We start from the raw sequence: 23,073 nt of genomic DNA on the forward strand, positions 1-23,073 counted from the left end.
ATATAAGTATAATTTTTTCATAATAAAAATATAAACACTGAATTATTATTGTAGAAAATATGTGTAGTATGTGATTAACACAATTGGTATTAATACTAAATAATTATATTAATATAAGAAATATATATTATTTATTAATTGATTCATCTTAATCATTAAGATCAATATTAGAATAATAAATATAAAGGTTTAGATTTGATTTTTATTATAGAAAATAAATTTATTATATTAATAATTTTTATCAAACAAAATTCATGAAAAAAAACAATGCTATCATCTAAAAAAATAGTTAATATTTTTTTTTTCAACTAATGCAGATTTACTTATATATCTAAAATGGAACCTATTATAGCTATGAATTTCTTGTAAAAAGTGATATGAAAAAAACAATTACATAGAAATAAGATAGAAGTAATAAAAAATATAAAAAAGGTTAATTGGAAATAACAATCCACATTTAGCTTCAGTGTGTGACAGTGAGAAATCCTAGATAGCCTGAACTTTTTGACATTGTTTGTTTGTTTCATAGCTCCATCATCGGATTTGAGGTTGTGTAAAAACACATTATAATAACCTATTTTTGCTGTCACCAGAAGTGAATATCCCAGTGAGTAGAGAGGGAGGTGTGAACCCTTTGACATTTTCGAACTCTTCTTTTATGTTCCTTCTTTTAAATTCCACTGCCTTAATTCTGATTTTAGGTGTTATTGTTTGATGAAAGTATGAAGCATCAAATTTAAAGTGTATTTTGAAGATAAGTAACAGAGGAAGTGTAAAAATGTAGTAGTAGGTAAGAGGGAGAAAGGTTTTTGAGGGTGATAGAATTTGTTTGTATTCCAGAGTTGAAGCATGAAAAGGAGGGAAAAAGGGGTTGAGATGGTGGTCCACACTTGGCTTAAAGTCAAAAGAGGCATAGGAAGAGTAGAGAGAAGCACATTGGGGAAGGAGCCCAATCAATCTTTCATCTTTTACGGTTTTTGCAATTAAGTCTTTACTTTTAATATACTTATTATAGATTGTTATTTTTTTTTGGTTTCAAGCTGTCACAGACTAATTTTGGAAACCTAATTATAAAGATTGTTGTAAAAGATTAAGGACTCAACTTGTTTTTGTAAGAGCCAGTCATGTTGGAAAACAAAGAAAAAAAATGGTGATTGTTATTTTTTGTTGGATTATAGGATAAAAGATGAGATACTTGGTAGTTTAGAAAAACTTCAAAGCTTGATTCAATGGTTAAGGATTGGTGGTGTCATGGATGATACACTGATGAGGTGCATTAATCTTTACCTGTAGAACAACTCTTTACTTTAATTTTGAAAATCTGTTTACTTCCTTGATTTTTAAAGTTCATAACCAATGTCGTTATACCTGCGAAATTGTTTATATTACAAGGATCACAAGAACTAATGATGATAATTGCAAAGAAAAATGAACATATTTTTGTGTGTGTGTGATTAGAAAGTAATTTTGCTGTTTTATTTTCCATTTTAGTGCGTAGGTGAATGATGAGGCACTGGTGACAGTAAATAAGTGTATGTTGTATGGTATTTACGAAAAATCACAGATACAACATTATAATATGTTGTTCTTCTGAATATAGTATTATTTTGACTACTATTTTTACGGCATATGGTAATGGTGGGGCATTAACGAGGTTAATGTCCTGAGCAACCCGCTGGTCTCTCAAACCTGATATTTTCCAACGGTTCACTATTATTCTCTCTCTCCACACACTCAGAGTAGTGAAGAACACAAGAACATCATAATTTCATGTTTGTTGCTCTCACACAATGCTAAGTTACAGGCCACTGCATTTTTGTTTTCTGCTCACATTTTTCTTGTCCAGTTCCTTTCTGTTGTCTCACCAAGCTTCAGGTATTTCACTCACACCTCTGTCTCTCTCTTTGCCTTTTATTCACTGTTTAGGAGACCCTAAAATCTTGGAAGCCAAACATGCCTCTCATTTAAACAGATGTTGACATTTTTTTTTTCACTTTGAGTTTAGTGGGGGGCATAAGCCACCGCGGTGACAATGCAGGACAGTGTTTCATATGATTATGGCTACTCTCTCACTCTAGAAGATGTTTCATTAGAAAGCAAGGCATGAACATTTTGCTTTTTTGCAGGACCAGAAATTGAGGGAAAGGGTGTTGTAGGCGTCTCTCGGTTGTATGTATATGATGCTGCACCATACGAGAACTCGCCCCTTCCCTTAGCTGCTGAGAGAACACGAAGAAAAGACCCTCTCAATAGCTTCAACAAGTACATATATGGATGGAATATCAGTGACAACCATTATTGGGCTGTAAGCACTTAAAACCGTTACTCCTTTGTACTGTAGTACTGGTTTTATAGTGTGCTGCTAAGGACTGTATTTCGTTTATTGTTGCTGTTAGGTTCAAAATTTGTGGTTATATTGTGGTTCTGGGATTGGCATCACCTATCTTCAGCTATCATTTTAGTTTATTTGCCAAAACTACGAAATATGGAATGGTTGGATAAGTATGTAACGAAGAATGGTGGTTGATCCTAGCGAGAACAGTGCACACATTTGTGTTACTTATTTTACCCTTTAATTGATATAGATGCAACTTAAGTATTATCCCAATATATATATATATGGGATGAAACTTAAGTGCAGGATCTCTGCTGCTTCTGGTGATGTTTTCTGATCAAAATTTGATTGTTATATCAATGACCAACTTGGATTTTTAATGCCGACCTGAGGAGAGCCTCATTGTTAAAAAGGACAACAAGTATATAAAGTAATGCATTAGAAGTGTTGTCCATTTCTTAATATCTTGAGTAGTGTGTGGGTTTATGTAAAATTGAAGCCACTTGATGGGCGTTATTAGAAATATTCCTTTGCATGTATTTTTAAGGAAAATCAACATTTATCTCCATGGTCATATTATCCTTTATTTAGTTTTACTGGATGAAGGTATTGAATGGTCCTGTACTACGCTTCAAATTTAATTGTTTGAATTTGATTTGGCTGGATTAGACTGCAGTTGGGTGATAATTTGGTGACTTCTTCTTACTGGTCTCTGTTATGTTTTATTTCTTTAATTTTATCTCTTTACATTTTCAGCACTTTAATCTTAGCAAGCTGTTTGGTTTGCAATATTGAATTTAAAAAGGCAAAGATGGCTAACTATTTTTTTTATTGAATGCAGTCTGTGGCATATTCTGCAGTTCCTGTGTTCAGTATTGCAGCAGTTTGGTTCTTGGGCTTTGGCTTGTGCTTATTCACTATTGGTGTTTGTTACTTCTGTCGTAAAAGAGAGCCTTATGGTTATTCACCAACATGCTATGGCCTTTCCCTTATTCTCCTGATATTATTCACATTTACAGCAGTGTGTGTACACATCTCTCTCCTTATGTTTTGCTTGTTTCAGGTTTTGTTGGATCTGTATAACAAATTGCACTTTTCTGTGTTAACAGGATTGGATGTGCAGTTCTCTACATTGGCCAAGGAAGTTTCCATCATAGCATGTCGTCCACATTGCAGTACGTGGTACATCAAGCTGATTCCACTGTGGATAAGCTTAGGAACGTGTCAGATTATCTTGCTCAGGCTAAACAGGTTGGAATCGATCGAATTTTTCTCCCGTCAAATGTTCAAACTGATATTGATGCGGCAGAAACAGATATCAATAACTCTGCTGGCACCCTTGCTGACAAGACAAAGGAGAACTCAGACAACATACAAGATCTCTTAGATTCTGCGTAATGAATGATTCTAATGTTTTCCACTCCAGATATTTGTTGTTTTTTTTTTTGCTTTAGTTTTTACTCTATAACACGAACTTAACAATGATACAGGAGGTTGGCGCTTATCATAATAGCTGCTGTTATGATAGTCTTGACATTTCTTGGATTTTGTAAGTCCCTTCTATGCCCCCAATTTAGATGCACAAGTTCTTACTTGCTATGGAATTCATTTCCTTCTTTTTACTTGTTACTACAGTATTCTCAATTTTTGGCATACAGCTCCTTGTGTATATGTAAGTAATATATACTATGTATCACCCAATGTTACATACCTTTCCTGCGATTCTTTGATAGCAAATATAACTCCAGTTAACATTATTTTCTCTCATGAAACACTTGGCATAAATAATTGCAGCTTGGTAATCGCAGGATGGATTCTTGTTACTGGTACCCTTATATTATGTGGTTCGTTCCTTGTTCTCCATAAGTAAGTTCCCTTCCCCCCTCCCTAAAATGGTCAAAATATATTCAATGATTCTATCATATATGTAACTTTTTTTTGCTGTTTCTTTAGGCAATGGTTATTATTAGTACGTATGTAAGCTTCATATAAAAGCTGCATTGTCTAATTAACGTGTCATGAGTGATTAATTTCAGATTGAGAGCACTTTTCACATTTCTCTCTCAATTTTTTCTTTTAAGTTTATCCTTTTCTTATGATATCAGAGGTCCTTTCTAGAGGTTCTTTTAGCTTAATATCTGCCACCATCGCTGCTCTCTGGTTCGGTTCTTTTTCTATTCTTTGATAGTGATCGTTGTTCTTGCAGATTTTTCTTTTTGAAACTTCAGTTTTCTTCTCAATCTGAAATTATCACTTATCACAAGTTTGGACGATAGAATGCAACTTTTATGCGAAGCCTGCATATGAAAACTAACTGATATCAACTGGCTACAGTTGGCTAAAAAGCAAGCAAAAAAATAGCTGAAAAATTGAGTAACACAGTCTCGCTTACAGACACCAATTTAGTAACAGGATTTCTGTTCTTGTGTGAATAATCACATTGTCATCATTATTCAATTATGCCATATGTTAAACTTGATGACATTGTGGTCTAACCCTCATGAACCTTTTACAAAATGCGATGTTTATAATGAGCATGCTACCTTTCTGTTATTTATTTGTATTTTTCAGATGTGGAGTTTGGCATCTTTAGTGTGAGCTAATTCCTTTTTGTTTTGGTAGTGCAACAGCAGACAGTTGTGTAGCTGTGAATGAATGGATCCAGTATCCCATTGCACATACGGCAATGGACGATATTCTGCCCTGTGTGGACAATGCTACTGCACAAGAAACATTGTCACGAAGCAAAGAAGTAACTTCTGAACTAGTGAATTTGGTGAACCAGGTTATCACCAACGCCTCCAACATAAATTTCGCTCCCAATTTCACTCCACTCTACTATAATCAGTCTGGTCCCCTCTTGCCGCTCCTCTGCAATCCCTTCCATCCTGACATGACTGATAGACAATGTGATGCTAGTGAAGTGACCCTAAGCAATGCAACACAGGTACATTAATTGAACCACCTTCATACAACATACAAACACTGCTTTAAAGCACATAAAGAAAGTCCTAAGTCAAATGAGTAAGCCTATCCTTCGATTAAAGTTTTTACTTAAACTTGAACTAATTTATTTTGCTAGGGCCACTTCCTATTTACTTATATTTCAAAATGAATTTTAAGGTGAGGTAAAACATACTTTACAATCAAATTCAACTGAAATCAAACCAAAACATTTTTTCAGTTTTCCAAACATGTTCTCATCTCATTCCATTTTTTTTTCATTTTTCTCTCCTAAAAATATTTGTACAGAAGTTTATTCAATTAGACACTTCATTATCACCTATTACAATACAAAAGAAAGAGAATCGAGATTCAAGTTGATTTTTGTTCTAGGCAAGAAGAAAGATGATCCCAGCTAGAGCATTCAGTTTTTCCAGAAATACATTGTTATCTATCCCTTTCAATCATACAGCTAAATCTTCTTCCCTTTTCTGTATCTGGTCTTGTTTCTATAGTCTTTTTGCAGCATTAAACACTATCCTGCCATTTAGGCCAATCTTCAAAATCACCCTCTCCTGAAAAAGGGGGATTTATTATTAATAGGCTTTATCTTATGATCGGTACTTGATCTACTTACGCCACACAATTGGACTCAACCATGATACCAAAATTTTAATCCCCAATTTTTTTTTTCATTTTATGTTATATTTTATTATCTACAAATGTTTATTGAAAATTTTACCTGAAGAAGGCTTGATTGAGTCATCAAAAGGAGAAAGTCTCACCATCAAGTGCATGTTTCAATCAATTTTGGAGTTGTTCCCGTTTAACCAAAGATCTCAAATTATTGAATATGTAGTTGCATTAACTGTCTCGAACATGATATTTGAGTATGGAGTTTGTGATCTAAACCAACAAAAAAAAAGTGAGAGAAATATCTTCATGAATTGAAGTTAATATTAGTTTTTGTGTGATGCAGGTATATGGCAGTTTCGTGTGCCAGGTTTCACCATCTGAGATATGCATGACGCAGGGGCGTTTGACCCCCAGCTTCTACAACCAAGTCTCCGCTGGAGTAAACGTGGCCAACGCTTTGTATACTTGTGCCCCCTCCCTGGTTGAGCTACAAGATTGCACCTTCGTTCGGGAAACTCTAAGCGTTATATCTACGGACCATTGTCCTGCTCTACGGCGTTATACTAGATGGATCTATGTTGGATTGGTAATGGTCTCTTTTGCTGTCTTGTTCTCTTTGATCCTCTGGATCGTCTATGGGAGAGAGCGTAGACATCGTCTGCATACAAAAGAGTTAAAGGACTTGACTCCTACACGCGCACCACCACCAGGACAAGCACTAGCATTAGCCCAAATCCCTGAAGGGGACAAGTATAATTAGCAAACTAATTCATAATGGTGTTGCTCTTCCATTGCTAGTTGGTGGATGAACATGTGTGAACTGTGTTTAGCTTTTTCCGGTGTTGGGTGTATAATGTTGTAGCTTATTTGTATGACACGCTAGTTTTTTAATGAAATGTCATTGTTTTACGTGGCATGATGAAAAGGGGGGAAGAGAGAGAGGAGGAATCTGACAGCAGACCAGGCACTAACAGAAGGATGGAGCACATTGTTTGTTCTTGTGAGGGCAAAATCATGAGACCAACATGGCATAGGTCTTGGATGTTGGACAGTGTTTTGTTTGGATGCAGTCACGGGAAAAAGTTAACCCAACATGTCCCTGAAAATATACGAAAAGCCGATTAGATAGGGAATAGTGCACCCAATTTTGACTGGATTTTGAGCTGGTACTCTTTCATTTTGTGGATAAGTTAGCAGATCTTTTTCCATTTGGGCCCATAGTCAAACCCACTTAAAATAAAGAAGTTAAGTAAAGAACAAAGAACATGTACTGGTATGGGCGAGACCGTGATCAGGGAAATCTGGCCGAGACCAAGGAAACTACCACAGACGGTCCGATCGACACATAAATCCATTAACACTCAAATCAAGATCGGTGAAGTTAATTTGTCATTAAGGATTAGGTAATACATCCATAAGTGATTCATTCCACTAATTAGGCTCAATAAGGTAAGTTCATTAAAATAATATAAATAACACACATTCCAAGGAGAAAGGTACGTACTCGAGTGCCGATTATCCGCTTTACTGACTTGAGCGTCGGAGTGTCTTCTGTAGGTACCTCATTCAGTATTCACCCGAGACTGAGAGATGAAGGAGAAGCACAAAGACGAGAATGATCTCAGCCAAGCACCTAGCGACCTGCCCAACTGAAGGAGACTCTTCTCCCTAGTAGGAACAGAACACCTCCGCAAAACAAAACACTTACTTAATGTCAGTAATGAAACACTGAATTTTGTTTGAATGATTAGTATTTACAAGTTAAATAGATAGGAGGAAGATTTATACTTTACTTATAGACAAACTCTTTCACTTCCCCAAACATAAGGTCAACAAATTTTTGTCAAAATAGATTATAAATGTTTTGATATCATAAGGTGGAATTTAAGTTTATGTTAATTTTATAAAACTAATTTATAAATGAGATTTATAAGTATATAATACGTTACGAAATGAGATTTTCAATAATATTGATTAATTGTCGTCATATAATATTTAAAGAACTAATAAACAAAACTCGGGAAAAACTATTGTGAAAATATATAAATAACATTAAATATTATAGTTTTAATACAATCTTTCATAAGATTATGATAAAGCAACTACGCTTCTGCAAAAGATAAGTTGACCTTTTGCCTCTTAGCCAACCTCAACCTGCATGATTGCTATTAGGCCATATTTGGTTAAAATATTAGGGTTAAATATATGTTGTGCTCCTGTAAAATTTTAAATATGTTAAAAATGTTTTTTAAATTTTTTATATTTTCTTACTTTTAAAATTTAACTATATTTTTAAGATTTTTATTAATAAAAATAATAAACGAAAAGGTATAGTTGACGATTTTAACAACCATTATCCTAAAGTGGTGGTTATATTTACCAAAAGGTAATTCTTATTGTTCTGTAAAAGTTTAAAAGCACTAAAAAATACAAATCTAAAAGATTCTATACTAAATAATTAAATAAGATAGTGAGTACAAGCGTATAATAATATCAAAATAAGTTTACCTCCTTAGGTTGTGTTTGGCTATTTTTTTGGAGTTGCAATATGCAAGAAAATTAAAAAAAAAAAAGAATAAAGAAACACAACGAGGTTAAAACTCGTTTTATAAATTTTCCCTAATCTTGGACCATTTTATTGCATATTTGACAACAAGTGGTTATTTTTTATTGACTGCTTTTTTTACCATATTTCGTCGATCACGTTATTTATTTCGAAATTTTGAACCATTTGTTTATAAAATTACAAAAAAAATATCAGATTTCGCTTTTGAATGTTTACGGTTTTCTTGGCGTCACTTTTTTTTAATTATCTTTAGAGATTGAAAACATATTAGAAATATTACAACAACTAACACGTCATATTTAATCACCAAATTATAGATCCCACATCAAGATTAAGTCTTTCATTGTATATAAGTGGGTGCAACTCTCAATTTCATGAGCTGGTTTTATGGGGTTGAATTAGACTTAAAGTTCACTTTGTAATATATACTTTCTTAATTTTTTAAAAATTATTTGATAACGTTTTCCAATTTCTTGGTCTTTTGTTTTTTTCGTATGAGGCATCAAGAGGGTCATTTTCTGAGGGGTGTTTTGTAGCCAAATGTATGGTTTCTTTCTTATTTTGTTCATTTGCTGAACCTTCACAAAAGTTACGCGATTGTACTAAACGCTTTTTTTAGGGATCTTAAATTTTAAAAAAAAAAATCAACATTGTTTTTTGACTGCTATAGTTTTACGAACGGACAGCTTTATTTTTTATATATAAAAATATAATTACAATTTAATTTTTCATTTTCTAAAATTAATCATTTTGATTTGAAATTGATGTATAATTTAATTACTTAAAAGAAAATGCTACATGTAACTAATAATATAATTAAATACGCATTTACATAAGAAACAATGTTTTCTTTTATGGGACAAAAAGTGGATTTAAGAAAAAATATAATTTTAATTAGTAATAGTATCGTTACAAAATTACTTCTATACTTATTAATTTACTTGTACGAACAACTTTCCTTTTTAAATTAATATCTTCAAATTAATATTTTTTTACAGTATGACCATATTTTAATATATAATTATAAATATTTTTTATTATAAAAATATTATTTTTCTCTTAAAATATTATAATTAATTAATAGGATCTCATTTCAATCCCTTTTACTCTCTCATAATTGTATTTTTCCTTTTCGGATTAAGTTTTTAAGAATCCAAATTATATCCAAATTAAGAAGCATTTTCATTTGAACAATTTTTCAATGAAAAGTAAATGTTTGAGTATGTTTGCTTTGAAAAATCTTTCATTTTATTTTTTTCTCTTAATTTTGTCATCAATGTTGGTGGAATTAGTTGAGTGAGATTAATCTTGTATTGAATTCTTGTTATGTTTGACTACTTTATTTTATTTTTCTAAGTTTTTAATAATTTTCTTGTCTTGAGTTAGAATTTTCTTAAATAAGAAGAGATACAAGAAAAATTATTTTTGATGAATTTGAAATAAGATTTGGTCTAGTTACAATAGTTTCAGTAAAATATGCATGTTTGAGATTTAGATTTCGAAGAAATTTTGAATTTTGAATTAGTTTTTAGTTTTAAAAATAAGGCAAATTCATTTATTGTACATTTTGTAACAAAATAATGACATGTACTTAAGTAAGAATGTTGTGATGGGTTAAATATGTATGATTAGTAGTTTTAAGTTATAAATAGTTGATTTGGATTCATTTAAAGTTATTGTTATTGCTGAGAGGTTAATGTGATGAAAATCTTTGCAGGTTCATAATTTGACTTTAGACTTGTCAAAAATTTGAGTTTTGGAATTTTGGTGTCTCAAAATTATAGAGATCAAATGCATGTTTTACCTAAAGATGTTATAGGATTGTCTTAATATATGTCATCCAAAAAAATATAATAAATATTCATTGGTAAATATGTTTTCATTCCTCTTCTCTCTGTATATATTTAATTGAATGATAATAAATTGAATTCAATTATGAATTCGGTCGTAGTGATGATATTTTATGAATCAATAAATATAAGCACTCTTTCTTAATTTTACAATAAAGATGATAGGTATGTGAATTGTAAAAATAATTTATTTATGTTATTTTCTTCTCATTGAAATATAAAATATACAAATGAAAAATAATATATTTCTTTACCACTTCTTTACATGAAAATACGACTTTTATTATTATTTTCCTGTCCATCATTTTTCACTTTATTCTATCTTCAAACGAACAATGCCACCCATTTATGTGAATTTTTTAGGAAATAGAAATAGTTTGTATCACTTTAAAAAAAAGAGAAAGAATAGTATCTTCCGTGTTGTAAATATAGAAAAAGTCATAATGTTATGTGGTTGGGCAACGTGGTTTTAAATTGGCATAAAAAGTCAAAAAAGTTGAAAATTTGAATTTGGAAGCCGACCAATCTGAATTAGTCTAACAAAACCGCCACGGAGCACTTGTTTGAGAGTGGAAATCCTCACAAAAATCCTTCAAATTCAAACACAAACAAACACCCTTTTCTTCTAACAACAAACTCATCAAATTATATTCATATTTTTCACTTTTTTTTAATCAACTTTCACAATATAGAAAATTAACATACATATAAAAATAATTTTGGATGAGTAAAAAATGAAAAACAAAAAATAACATATAAAAGAAAAATTATGAATTAATTAAACAACCTCTTTTTTTTTTCTTCTTCTGTTTGAGTCTTTCTTCTTCTTCAAGTTCAAGTTTTTTCTCTTCTTCCATTAGTAGTTTTATAAAGTGTGGTGATGTTCACATTAAAGTTAGGATTCACTTGATGGTAGATACAAAAGAATAATGATTTTACCAAAAAATAGTGGTTTGAAATGGAGTGAAAAAGTGATTGAAAATGAAAGTTATTTTATTTGATAAGTGAGATTTGATGTAGAAACGTTAGAATATGTTCTTTTTTTCTTCCAATTGTTGCCTTAAAATTAAGAAAAGAGTGGGAGAGTATTAATATTAAATTAAAAAATATAGTTTTATTTTTTAAATAATTCATATGAAATGACAAAATATTTCACTGTACTAATAAAATAAAATATATTAAATAAAGACATAATTGAAAGAAATTTGTGTACACCAAAAAGTAATTATAATGGAAAATCCCCTCTATAAGTATAGATTATTCTTATGTGCTACTTTTATTCTATTCTTCTTATAATTACTTTTCTTAATTCTTGTAGATCCTTTTTCCTTTTATTTATTCGCCATTTTTTAACTTTAAAACAATAGTAATTATTTATTATTATTATTACTCACTTAATATTTAATTATTTTTCACTTCTTTATTTATTATAAATATTTATTTAAAGATAGTATAATAAGAAAGTTCAGGATACATAATTTATTGTATCTTTAGGTCTTTATTTAAAGAAATATTTTACGTTCGAACGAAAACATAAAATAAACATACGAAATATTTATTCTAAATTTATTTTTTAAGGGAAAAAAGTTTGATTGGATGAGTATAAACTAATCGATTTTCTTATTATCATATTGGTACGAAATATTTATCACTAAAAAATTCATTAAAAAATCGTGAATTTACATGAAGATATGAAATGTGGAATAATATTGAATAAGAATCATTACTAAAAAAATCATTAAAAAAACAAAATTTTAAATTTTAAAATAATTAATTATTATATTAATTAAATTAAATATTATTTATATTTTAAAAATTAAAATAATTATTAATATTTAAATTAATTTTTATTAAAAATAAATAAATAAATTTAAATATTAATAATAATTGATATCTAATTAACTATCAATTATTTAAATTATAAAATTAATAACTAAAATATTGGTTCTAATTAGATATAATTAAGAAACTATTATCAATAATAAAAAATAATTTAGATATCAATAATTTTTTTCAGTTTTAAAAATAATATTTAATTTAAATATTAATTATTTTTATTTTTAAAAATGATTTTGATTTAATGATTTTCTTTATACAGTCTATAATGACCAAAATAACAAATTAAATAGTCCCCTATTTAGAAAATAAAAGCTCTCTCTAAGATTATCTATTTTATTTGGAGGTGTATTAAAAAAAATTCTCAGCTAAAGATAATCTTAAAAAGAAATTTTTTTATACAGAATCAGTATGGTTCAAAGTATTATTTGTATTTATAAGTTGAAGAGATGGAGTCGCATGCTTTTCTCACATGTCACAAAGTGAATAATTTTTGAAAGACATGTTCCTGTTGATTAAATATGATAATTTGATTCCTTAATAATATTGTTGATTTAATAGTTGTAAGTTCTTTCATGTACTTAATGGACCCATTATCATTTCATGCACTAAAATGTTAATATAAACTTTAATAATAAATAATATTGTTGTTACTAATAGGAGTTTGAGAAGAAGTATAACATGAAAAATGAAAGATGAAAATATTTTGTGGAGTGAAACTACTTTGGTGTGTATAAAAAGAATTAATAGAATAAGATGTTTTTTCAAACGTATCATTAAAATGAATGCATCCCATGTGTGGACTAATACTTGATAAACCATCCCATAATTACATTTGTAAAATACATGATAACTCAATAAAGAAAACTTAATTATGTTTTTTGAACTTTTATAGAACTTTTTACAAGAAGGATCATTTTTTTGTCTATAGTTTTTAAAAATAAAGAAAAACAATAGTCTAAAAATGTCTTGTTAAATATAGAAAAGGCTTAAAAAAATTACATTTTAATTAAAAATTCAAAAAGTAAAAGGGATCTTCTTCAAAGTTTTATACAAATATCAATACTACCAGTTTTAGAAAATTAAGTTTGTTGTTCTTCAAATTGAAATGTTAAAAGAGCATTCTTCTCCAAATACTAGGAATACTAATTAAAGAATTACATTATATGGAAATTATTTAAAATATTAAAAGTTTTTCATTTTGCATTATAAGCTTTTATTTTTTATTAATTGGTGTCTTGATATTTGTAAACAAAAATGAATGATATAGCTTTTCTAGTAGTAAATGTGTTTAATATTTCAAAATCTATAACATTTAAAATTTACTATATATAGAGAGAAAAATAAATTTAAAAACTGAAAAGATATTATATTGGAATTTAAAATGATCACTAATAAAAAAAAAAAAGTTACAATGAATAAAGGGAATCAAAGTTACAACCTAACAGCTGGCTCAATCATCTCCCTTCACCATGCTTCATATAATTAGGTAACACATCTACTCTTGATTTGACTTTTTATTTTTAGAGTTTTATTTTGATGTATTGATATAACAGTATTTTATATAATCCCTCTTCAATTATAAGGTAGTTCATAACTAAATCATAATATAAAATATTGATATACTTTAGTAATATTTTTTATTTTATTTTAGATAAACTAATATTTACAAAATAAATTCCGGAATTATGAGTAAGATATCTTATAAAAAGGTATGTTATTGTAAGTATATTATTGATTGAAATATTTTGTTCAAAACCAGTAAGTTATTGCAGTTTTTTTGATATATTTTATTTTACATGTGATTTGAATTGCTCTTCTTTTAGTCTTCGATCAAAATTGCACACTGATCAAATCTTTAATATTAATAATTTGTTGACAATTTTTTTTATACACAAATCTTTTTCATTTTATTCTTTAAGATTTTTTTAAAAATTCAATTAATTACCTAAAATAAAAAAAATCATTAACACAACAAAAAAACTACCTTTTAAAAGTTATTTATTTCTATAATTTTTTTTATGAAAGCTAGTATAATTTAATACTTTTTTTTTGTCTATTCCATTATATAAGAGAATATATCATTTTAATTAGCTAATTTTACCCTTCAATAAGTAAAAAATATTTTATTTATTTATCTATACAATTATTTATAAATAAAAATACTTTCTTTCCTTATTTATTTAATAAAATAAATAAATACTCTCTATTTTAAAAAAAATATGACCATATAATCTTTTTAATATTATTTTTACAAGATTACATATTACTTAGTAAGTTTGTAATTGTGTGTGTGATTGGTAAAAGGATGTTTGGTTGAAGCAACCTAGGGTGCAAGGATCCACCAGCGGTTACAAAGGAGTGGGTTTCTGGTACATTCGCATAGGACGGGATTTCCTATAATTCAATACGTGTCAGTCTTTGCGGTTTCCCAGGAACGTTACTCCACCAACGGCTCAACCTGCCCATCGTTCTCAGAGGTCCGCATCACACCACCAGCCGTTGGATCCCGATCCTAACAATAAACCTCATCTTTTCTAACTCTGCACAACTAACCACCACTCAACCCTGGTTAAGTTAATTAACTGGAAAAAACCTAGGTCGAAAAAAGCCCTTCCCTTTGAGGCTATTAACTCTTCACCCTCACACGCTCCATCTTTAAAATCGGCCTCGGAGACTCGCTAGGTTTGCCAAACCAATTCCCCACAGGGGTCCTTAGAGACCAATCCTCTTCCCTCTCTTCCTCTTTCTCTCTCTCTCTTTCAATGGCTTCCTCTTCTTCTAGAACAAAGTCAAGTGGACCCGTTCTACGCTCTCTCTCACCCTCCACCAGATTCTGTTCCTACACCACCTCCAAAACCCCCTTCTCTTCCCCTTCTTCAGCCTTTGCATCCTCCACTGGCTCCACCTTCTCCTCTCCCTCCTCCACCTTCTTCACCAACACCCATCACCACCACCCTCACGCCCACCACCACACTCATCACCGTTCGGCCTCCCCTACACGTGTCAATCTCTACTCACCCGCGCCTCCTTCCTCTGCCGTACGCTTCTCGATCGACCCCCGCTCCATCTCCCCGAACCGCTCCATCTCTAACCAGATCATCACCAAGAACAACCGTCCCATCTCTGCCCACAAGAAAACCTGCATGTGTTCCCCTACCTCACACCCCGGCTCCTTCCGATGCAGCCTACACAAAAACGCTGGCAACAACCACCACCATGCGGATTCTTATCCCTCGAATCGCCTCAATATGCGCAGATCCGCTATGAAGAACTCGCTTGTGAGGATTGGAGGCGTGGAGGGCGAGTGGGTGAAACGCGCCCTGACCGCGCTGATTCGTCCCAGTTCTCATCAGCAGAGGAGGAGAGCGGCCTTCGAGCCTCGGCCCAGTCGTCTCTCTGTCATGTCCAAGGCCCAGGATCTTTGATTTTTTTTTTCAACTTCTTTTTACAGGTTCGTTCTCCATTTGACTGCTATTGCGGTGGTTTATCCGCCCCTAGCGCCCTGATCTGCCGCCAGAGTTGGATTCCGGCTAAGCGGTTGGGAGGTAGCGGCGAGTCCTCTCCGGCGAGTTTTGATTTCGTCGTCTGGAGCAGCGGATTGGTGAATTGTCTCCTTGGTGCATTTTCCGCATAGATCTATGACACTGAACCCACCCACACACACAATTGCTATTGTACATAACTTTTGCTATGGAAGCAGAGTTTTGGACCAATTTTCATTTTTGCCTTCTCCATGGTTTAATTTTAGAAAAGATACATCGTGAAATTTACATTTAAGCCTTAATTTGAGGCATAAAATCTTCCATTTACTTTAATTAAATTAAATCGTAACACTAAAATAAGTTAATTGGTGGTTTAGACTCCGTATCAATTGCGTGACCCATATCAGTGGTTCTGTTCTGCAGCGTTTGTTAATTTTCCGTCAATGGCTCCGTTTCGATTTGGCTCGGTGGTTCTAACGTTAGGAACCGTTCCGTTACTGTCATGCCGTTGACCGTCCGTTACGTTCTTCGAGTTGCTTTACGTGCTGTGCCAGGTATTTCTTTTTTGTCTATTAATAATTATCTTTTTATTTATTTATTTATGTGTTTTATTACTATGGTATTTATGATAATATATTTATATGATTTGTTTGTTCATATCTAATTTATTTAGCTGAAGGTTGGTTGTGCAGCTGGACTTTGGAATTGGGAATATTTGAATTCTTGTGTTGGAAGCTTAAAAGTAGGACCAAAGTATTGGGTGAAGTATGTAGAAAGAAACCCTAAGCACAAAGGAGGACCAATTCGGAAAACAGGACAAGGAGAAGAACATAACAAATACAAATAAAGTTATACTAAAAATTATTTAATTGAAATTTAAAATGATGATAAACTAACTATTTTAATGTGAAACCGAAAATAAACAAAATACAAATGAAGGAATATTTTTATTAAAGTTATAAGGTAAAAATCTCAATACAATAAAATAAAGAAAATTTGAAAGTTGGTAACTTTAATTAAATTTAAGAAGGTTTGGTAAGGAAACATTGAAGATGATGGATGGAACTTGTTTATGAAGCAGTGCCAGCTGGCCATGTGGGGGTGCTTTCTGATTCATCAACAGCTTTCAGAATAATAATGCACTATAATTGTGGCATTCACTTTTAAATCAATTTTCTAAACGGTTATTAATTAAGAATCATTGAGATTCTGGTATTTAAAATTTGTTTTGTTGAACATTAGTATTTTTAATATATTAAATTTTTTTGTTGACTGAAGAAACTGAAGACTTTGTAATGTAGTAATTCTGGAATGGTTATGACTATTTTAAAAGGAAGGAAGGGCACAGCTCACAACACAAAAGTTGCTTACACTCCACGCATTATGGTTGGATTAGATCACACGTTCATTCATGCTTAGTTTAGTTTTAACAAAATAAATAAAAATAGAGGATAAATAAAGTAAAGAGAGAATTGAGTAATATAATTAAAATTCATATTAAATATAATCGGTGAATTTGAATTGAGTGTGTGTGATAAAATAGAATGGGGATAAAGAAGTGTAAATTTTGGTAGACTTGTGGGGCAAGAAATAATTGTTAGGCTACGGTATATTTGATCCACTGACAAGTTGGTATATATATATATATAGTTTTTGAAAAAGACCCAACCAGTATTCAAACATAGCTTCACAACTTTACTTTCCATTTTTAAGATACCAAAATATACATGTTTATTTTTTTAATTTCATAATCATTCCAATAATTTGTGAATTTGATTTTCTACTTTGACACACCTCACACAAGCTTCTTTTTCCTTCTTCTTTAAGGTCACCGCAACAACTTGCATTTTTCCTCTTTATCTCTGCTTCAGACCAAAGGAAAACACAGAAAGAGACCAAAAAAAGATGAAAGCAAGTTTTTTTATGACCAATCTGTCTCTAGTCGATTAAAGAAAAAAAATGAAACTCTACTTTTACTTATCACAACTCTTTCATTTCATGATTTCATTCTAGAGACTCGCAATAAAGTAAAAATGAAAATCAAGGGAAAAAAACCTGATTTTAGTTTTAGTGATCTTTTTTTATGATTTCATTCTAGAGACTCGCAATAAAGTAAAAATGAAAATCAAGGGAAAAAAACCTGATTTTAGTTTTAGTGATTTTTTTTATGATTTCATTTTTTTTATTTAATTCAAAACAGTTTATTTAAAACGTGATTTTTAGTTTAGGAATAAGAATGACTTATTCTTACTTTATTTAAAGATTTTTTTATCATGATGGGGTTATTTTTTTTTTTTTTACCAAAATGGAGTCTGTTTAAAAAAAATTACAAATTTAGGCAAGTCGTGCCTAATTGGGACGACTTCATATGCAGAAGTCGTTCCAATTAGGCACGACTTCTGCCATGTCATACTAAAGTCATGCCAACTTGGTACGACTTCTGCCCTGTCATACTGAAGTCGTGACAACTTGACACGACTTCTGCCCTGTCATACTGTGCCACGTCATAATTTTTTTAATTTTATTTTTAATTTTATTGTTTATATATTGGATAGTAAGTTATGTAATGTTAAAAATTATTTTCTTCTCATAATTACGTGTTCTGTAAAATCATTACTTCTCAAGCTATTTATTTTACAAATTCACAACAATAATTCTCTATTTATTTTCCAAATATTATAATTTTTCATTTATCTATTTATTTCCAAATTCAATAACAATTTTCTTCATTTTTTAATTAATCAAATAATCAAGTTATTGTATTACATTACCGTCAAACATGATTCATACACGATTATCCAATTTTTTGTTCCTTAAAACTAACACTCTTAGAAAATTATGTATCAAATTAATTTTTAACATTACATAACTTACTATCCAATATATAAACAATAAAATAAAAAAAATATGACGTGGCAGAAGTCGTGCAGAAGTCGTGCCAAGTTGGCACGACTTCAATATGACGGGGCAGAAGTCGTGTCAAGTTGACACGACTTCAGTATGACAGGGCAGAAGTCGTGTCTAATTGAACGATTTCTGCATATGAAGTTGTGTCGAATTGACACGACTTGCCTAAATTTGTAATTTTTTTTAAACGGACCCCATTTTGGTAAAAAAAAAAAAAATAACCCATCATGGTAAAAAAACCTTATTTAAATGATTATTTGTAATTTATGAATAGGAATTAGTATTGTTAATTCTTGGCTGCGGAACCCACATGAACCATTTTTTTTTCTTGGTTTTATTTTGAGAACAAGTTTTTAGCATTAAAATATTAATTTCTCTACAACAAAAAAATGCGGAAAAGACACATATATATGTGATTTGTTGAAGAGGATATTCATGCACCTCAACCACCTGGTTTTTTTCAGACAGTGGTTTGTAAATATACCAATACATCTAATTTTTTTTTTGTAATGTTTACAATATATTAGGATTTTGTCTCTTCTTTGAAATATTATATCTTATAAAACATAGTGAAAATTTTAAAAAGTAGCCGAGTCTGAGTTTGAGGAACTCGTCTATGGCGTTGCGAAACTGGTTTGTATTTTGTGGTTCACTTAGATATTTTCATTGGTAAAAGTAGGCATGCCACCATCACTATAGTTGCTAAATGAATTCAGACAGAGCAAAAATAGGGACAGAGAATTTTTTTTAGTCGGTTGAGAGTGACACACACCAATCCCATTTCTTCAAAATTACTCCACAATTCTTACATAACTCACTTATTTTATTTTATTTCTGCATTTATTCGGATGATGTATCCACTGATAACAATGTATGGTTAGTATTTTCAGAATTCCACTGAGATTGTAAAGCGACACGGAATCTTCACAAAAACTAAACAAAATAAAAGGTGCCTTCATAGTTAACACACAAAAATATCAAAAAATTAAGCATTTCAGAAATGTATATTTTTAAATTGAATTATTATTCTCAAAATCACACGCTAATATAAGTTCTTATAAGTTCTAGAGTGCATTTGTTGTTAGAAAGAAGTGAATATTAAATCTAATTCAATTTTAAAATAAATAATTTATAAAGTAAGTTTATATTTATTTATATATTATAAAATATTTTAATTTTTAAATCTGTGTGATATTTTTAACATATTCTTTTCATATCAAAATCTTTTGAATTGTGATCTGATAAATTGAATAAATTTTCATTAAATAACTTTATACCATATTAAAATAAGTAGTGAATTTAAGTCTAATTCAATCTTATAAAATAAAATATTATAGTTAAAATAATTCTTTTTATAACATTTTGAAACGATTGAAGCACATAATTTGCTTGGAAGATGTTCACTTTCACATATTGAGCAGCATCACATGTATAATAGTCATTGTAACGTGCATTCAGGGTTCTGGCCTCACCCAAATATGCCCAACTAAAAATTACTTTAAAAATCCAATCATATCCAAATAATTGTTCAAATTTTGCGCACACTTAATGCATATATATGAAGTAGAATATACATTGAACACAAACAAATCAGTGGATTAAAGTTTACCATACATTCATACAAAAATCGTACGGAATAAAGTATAAGATAATATAAAAGAGAAAGCCAAAGGTGGAGAGATACCGAAATCTCATTTTGAATTTTGAGCATCTTTGGGCTTTGTGATTAAAAACGTTGAAGTATATGCATTGAACCACACAAAATAAGAATAGAGGATAGAAGTGTGAGGAAATTGGTATTTAGTTTTATTGGAGAGTGTTTGAGAGAAGCAGTGGCATTGGTGAAGAGTGTTTGAGAGAAGCAAAAAGGAATGTGCGAGGGACAATTGGCATCTTTGGGCATAAAATTTTGTCCCCTTCATTACTGGCTAGATACCACCACACTTACGTGTTTCCTTGCTTGTAATTTGCTGTAATGCACACTATTAGCTGCCCAACAAATCTTCAAAGCTATTATGGTCCCACCCAGCATTGCAAGCTTCATACAAACTAAAACTTCCACTGTTTCTTTACTGCGTCCCAGTAATTTTAGCGTGACTTTTGATGCTTGGTGCTGGTCTTTTCACAAGATAAATAGTTCCAAAATGCTTTTCATCATGACCTGTCAATGGAGGAATGTCAACTTGCCCACATGGATTTTGACACCATCTTTGCCAGACCCAACCGGCCAACGTGGCAAATTTTGTTAGTGCCCTCTCAAAACAAGGTAATTGATAAAAAAAATACAATTTTGTAACAATAATAATTTCAGAAGTATGGAGACTCCTTCTCTGAACTCTTGTCCACCATCATCGATGACTTTTCTGGCGACTCTCATCTCCATATTCTAGCTCCGTCGTCTCCTCGACGAGTTTCTCTGCTACGAGGTCAAGTTGAAAGCTGTTGTTCTCATGGGTCACGACACCTTCCAGATCACCAAGTGAGATCGTCATTGCTGCGCTCGACGTGACGGCGCACCAGGAACAACTCCGCCGCAAACAGCAAGGACCGCGTGCGGTCGATGTCGTGGACGATGGTGCGAAACTGGTCGGCGTCGAAACAGATCCACATAACTCTTAGAACGCTGTCATTTGATGATTCGATTGTTGGAAGACCCTTTGTTGTTGGGTCATATATTACATCAATTATTACTAAGAACCGATATAATATATATATATATATATATATATATATATATATATATATATATATATATATATATATATATATATTACACCGGTTGTTACTAAGAATTGATGTAATAGAGCTCTCGTTACTCATTCGCACACAATCTCACTCTGTTACGTTCTACATCAAATGTATTTTAGCGACAGATGGTATCCATATATCAGGACTCTAATTGATAATATATATGTTCTATAGTGTTTTTGGACTTTTGGGCAGAATGTGGTTCTCAGGCCCATCATACTTTTTGCACCTCACCTTTATATAGTTTTCCTTGCAACCTTTTTTAACACTAAGAGTAATATTTTGCTTTCATTACTTTCTCTTCATTCTCTGCGTCTCTGTGTTAGGGTTTCTTATGCTCTTTCTTCTTTCTTGTTTCCTTCAATCTGTGTTTTGTGTTGGCGTTGCATTAGGGTTCCAAGTAGAAGTCTCGGCATGCATCGTTTTCGGTTCATCACACACGACGCGCAACTTATGCTCTTTCTTTTTCCAATAGTAATAAATAAGTTTCCATTTTTTGTCCTAAAGAAAGTAATTTAAGAAAACAAATTAAAAACAAATTAGATGTTGTTTTAACACTTAATCAGGTGAATATTGGATATCCGAATAGATTTGTGGAATAAATTTATATGTAAGGAAAAATTTGGGAATAAGAAAAACAGTTCCTCGTTACTTATAGAAATCCAGTAGTATATGTGAAGTTATGCAGTTGCTCTCATTTTGCATCCAAAGATTCTTTTAAAGAAATGCAAGTTGCTACATGTATACTACACTGAGATACTAGTGGAGTGGTGATTCATGGTGCTTTCATATTTCTTTCAGTGTGTTTATTGAGATAAAATTTGATGGAGAAAAAAAAATGAAAAAAAAGACAAATCAATTAACATCATTATATAATTAATTATATACTATTTTTATAAGATAATCGGTTATCTTTGATACATAAATCAAGTAACACCGTTTATGAGAAAAATAATCTATTATATATGATACGTAACTGAATAACCTATTATCATTGTGTTTTTAAAGAATAATTTATTTATTTATATTAATTATATCTTGTAATATAAAATCTGAAAATTTTTGAAGCATAGAAATTAATATTGATTTCAATTTTTTTACTTTTTATTTTCTTTAATAAATTCATATTTATAAATATATAAAATAAGCCATTTATGTTATTAATTTAAATTTTATAACATTTTGCTAAATATAATAATTTATTTTAAAAAGTATATTTGAATATTAAATTAATTTAAACATATATTATTTATTATTATTATATAAAATATAATATAGAAAATATAATTAATTATATTATATATATAATTAATTATATTATATGTTACACCTATATTATAATCCATTATATATCTATCTATATATATGTATAATATAATTGATAATACAATATAATAAAAATAAAAATAATATTAATAAAATAAAAATATTAAATATTATTAATAAAAATACATAAAAAATATAATATAATGAAAATAGTATAATCATTTATAATAAAAAAATTATGTAACAGTAATATTAATTATAAAAAAAAATTATTTAAATTTAATATAAAAAATATTTAATAATATTATTAATAAAAAATAAAATAATTAATAAAAATAAAAATAAAATTATAATATAATAAAAATAAAAATATTTATTCATAATAAAAATAAACTTATATAGTAATAATATTAATTATAAAAAATTATTATTTAAATTTAAAATTAATTTTAATAAAAGTTTTAATTATAAATATTTAAATATAATTTATTTTATTTAATA

At 30.2% G+C, this 23,073-nt stretch overlaps 2 protein-coding genes across 3 annotated transcripts; both read left to right on the forward strand.

Annotated features, from left to right (window-relative positions):
* Positions 1-1,609: 1,609 nt before the first annotated feature.
* On the forward strand, positions 1,610-6,823 carry LOC137821975 (uncharacterized). Of its 2 annotated transcripts, none has more exons than XM_068626800.1 (9): positions 1,610-1,875; positions 2,127-2,305; positions 3,177-3,358; positions 3,445-3,729; positions 3,826-3,884; positions 3,971-4,007; positions 4,130-4,201; positions 4,958-5,282; positions 6,258-6,823. In XM_068626800.1, the coding sequence occupies exons 1-9, from the start codon at positions 1,791-1,793 to the stop codon at positions 6,672-6,674; spliced, it is 1,641 nt and encodes a 546-aa protein (XP_068482901.1). In that variant the 5' UTR covers positions 1,610-1,790; the 3' UTR covers positions 6,675-6,823. The 2 variants fall into 2 exon arrangements, 1 of the variants encoding a protein (XP_068482901.1); XR_016515789.1 differs by having other exon boundaries at positions 1,647-1,875; positions 4,144-4,201.
* An 8,008-nt stretch (positions 6,824-14,831) lies between these two features.
* LOC137820580 (uncharacterized) lies at positions 14,832-15,882 on the forward strand. The gene has a single exon (XM_068624727.1). It carries the CDS (start codon positions 14,932-14,934, stop codon positions 15,592-15,594), a length of 663 nt encoding a protein of 220 aa, XP_068480828.1. The 5' UTR covers positions 14,832-14,931; the 3' UTR covers positions 15,595-15,882.
* Positions 15,883-23,073: the final 7,191 nt, after the last annotated feature.

Source organism: Phaseolus vulgaris, chromosome 9 (genome assembly GCF_051622355.1).
Source record: "Phaseolus vulgaris cultivar YP4 chromosome 9, ASM5162235v1, whole genome shotgun sequence".
Classification (NCBI taxonomy): Eukaryota; Viridiplantae; Streptophyta; class Magnoliopsida; order Fabales; family Fabaceae; genus Phaseolus; species Phaseolus vulgaris.

Bases quoted from the DNA above. Each gene is read 5' to 3' on its own strand.
- LOC137821975 (XM_068626800.1), top strand. From the start codon at position 1,791: ATGCTAAGTTACAGGCCACTGCATTTTTGTTTTCTGCTCACATTTTTC. The intron at 2,306-3,176 runs GTAAGCACTTAA...TATTGAATGCAG, and splicing joins GTGACAACCATTATTGGGCT to TCTGTGGCATATTCTGCAGT. The intron at 3,885-3,970 runs GTAAGTCCCTTC...TTGTTACTACAG, and splicing joins CTTGACATTTCTTGGATTTT to TATTCTCAATTTTTGGCATA.
- LOC137820580 (XM_068624727.1), top strand. From the start codon at position 14,932: ATGGCTTCCTCTTCTTCTAGAACAAAGTCAAGTGGACCCGTTCTACGC.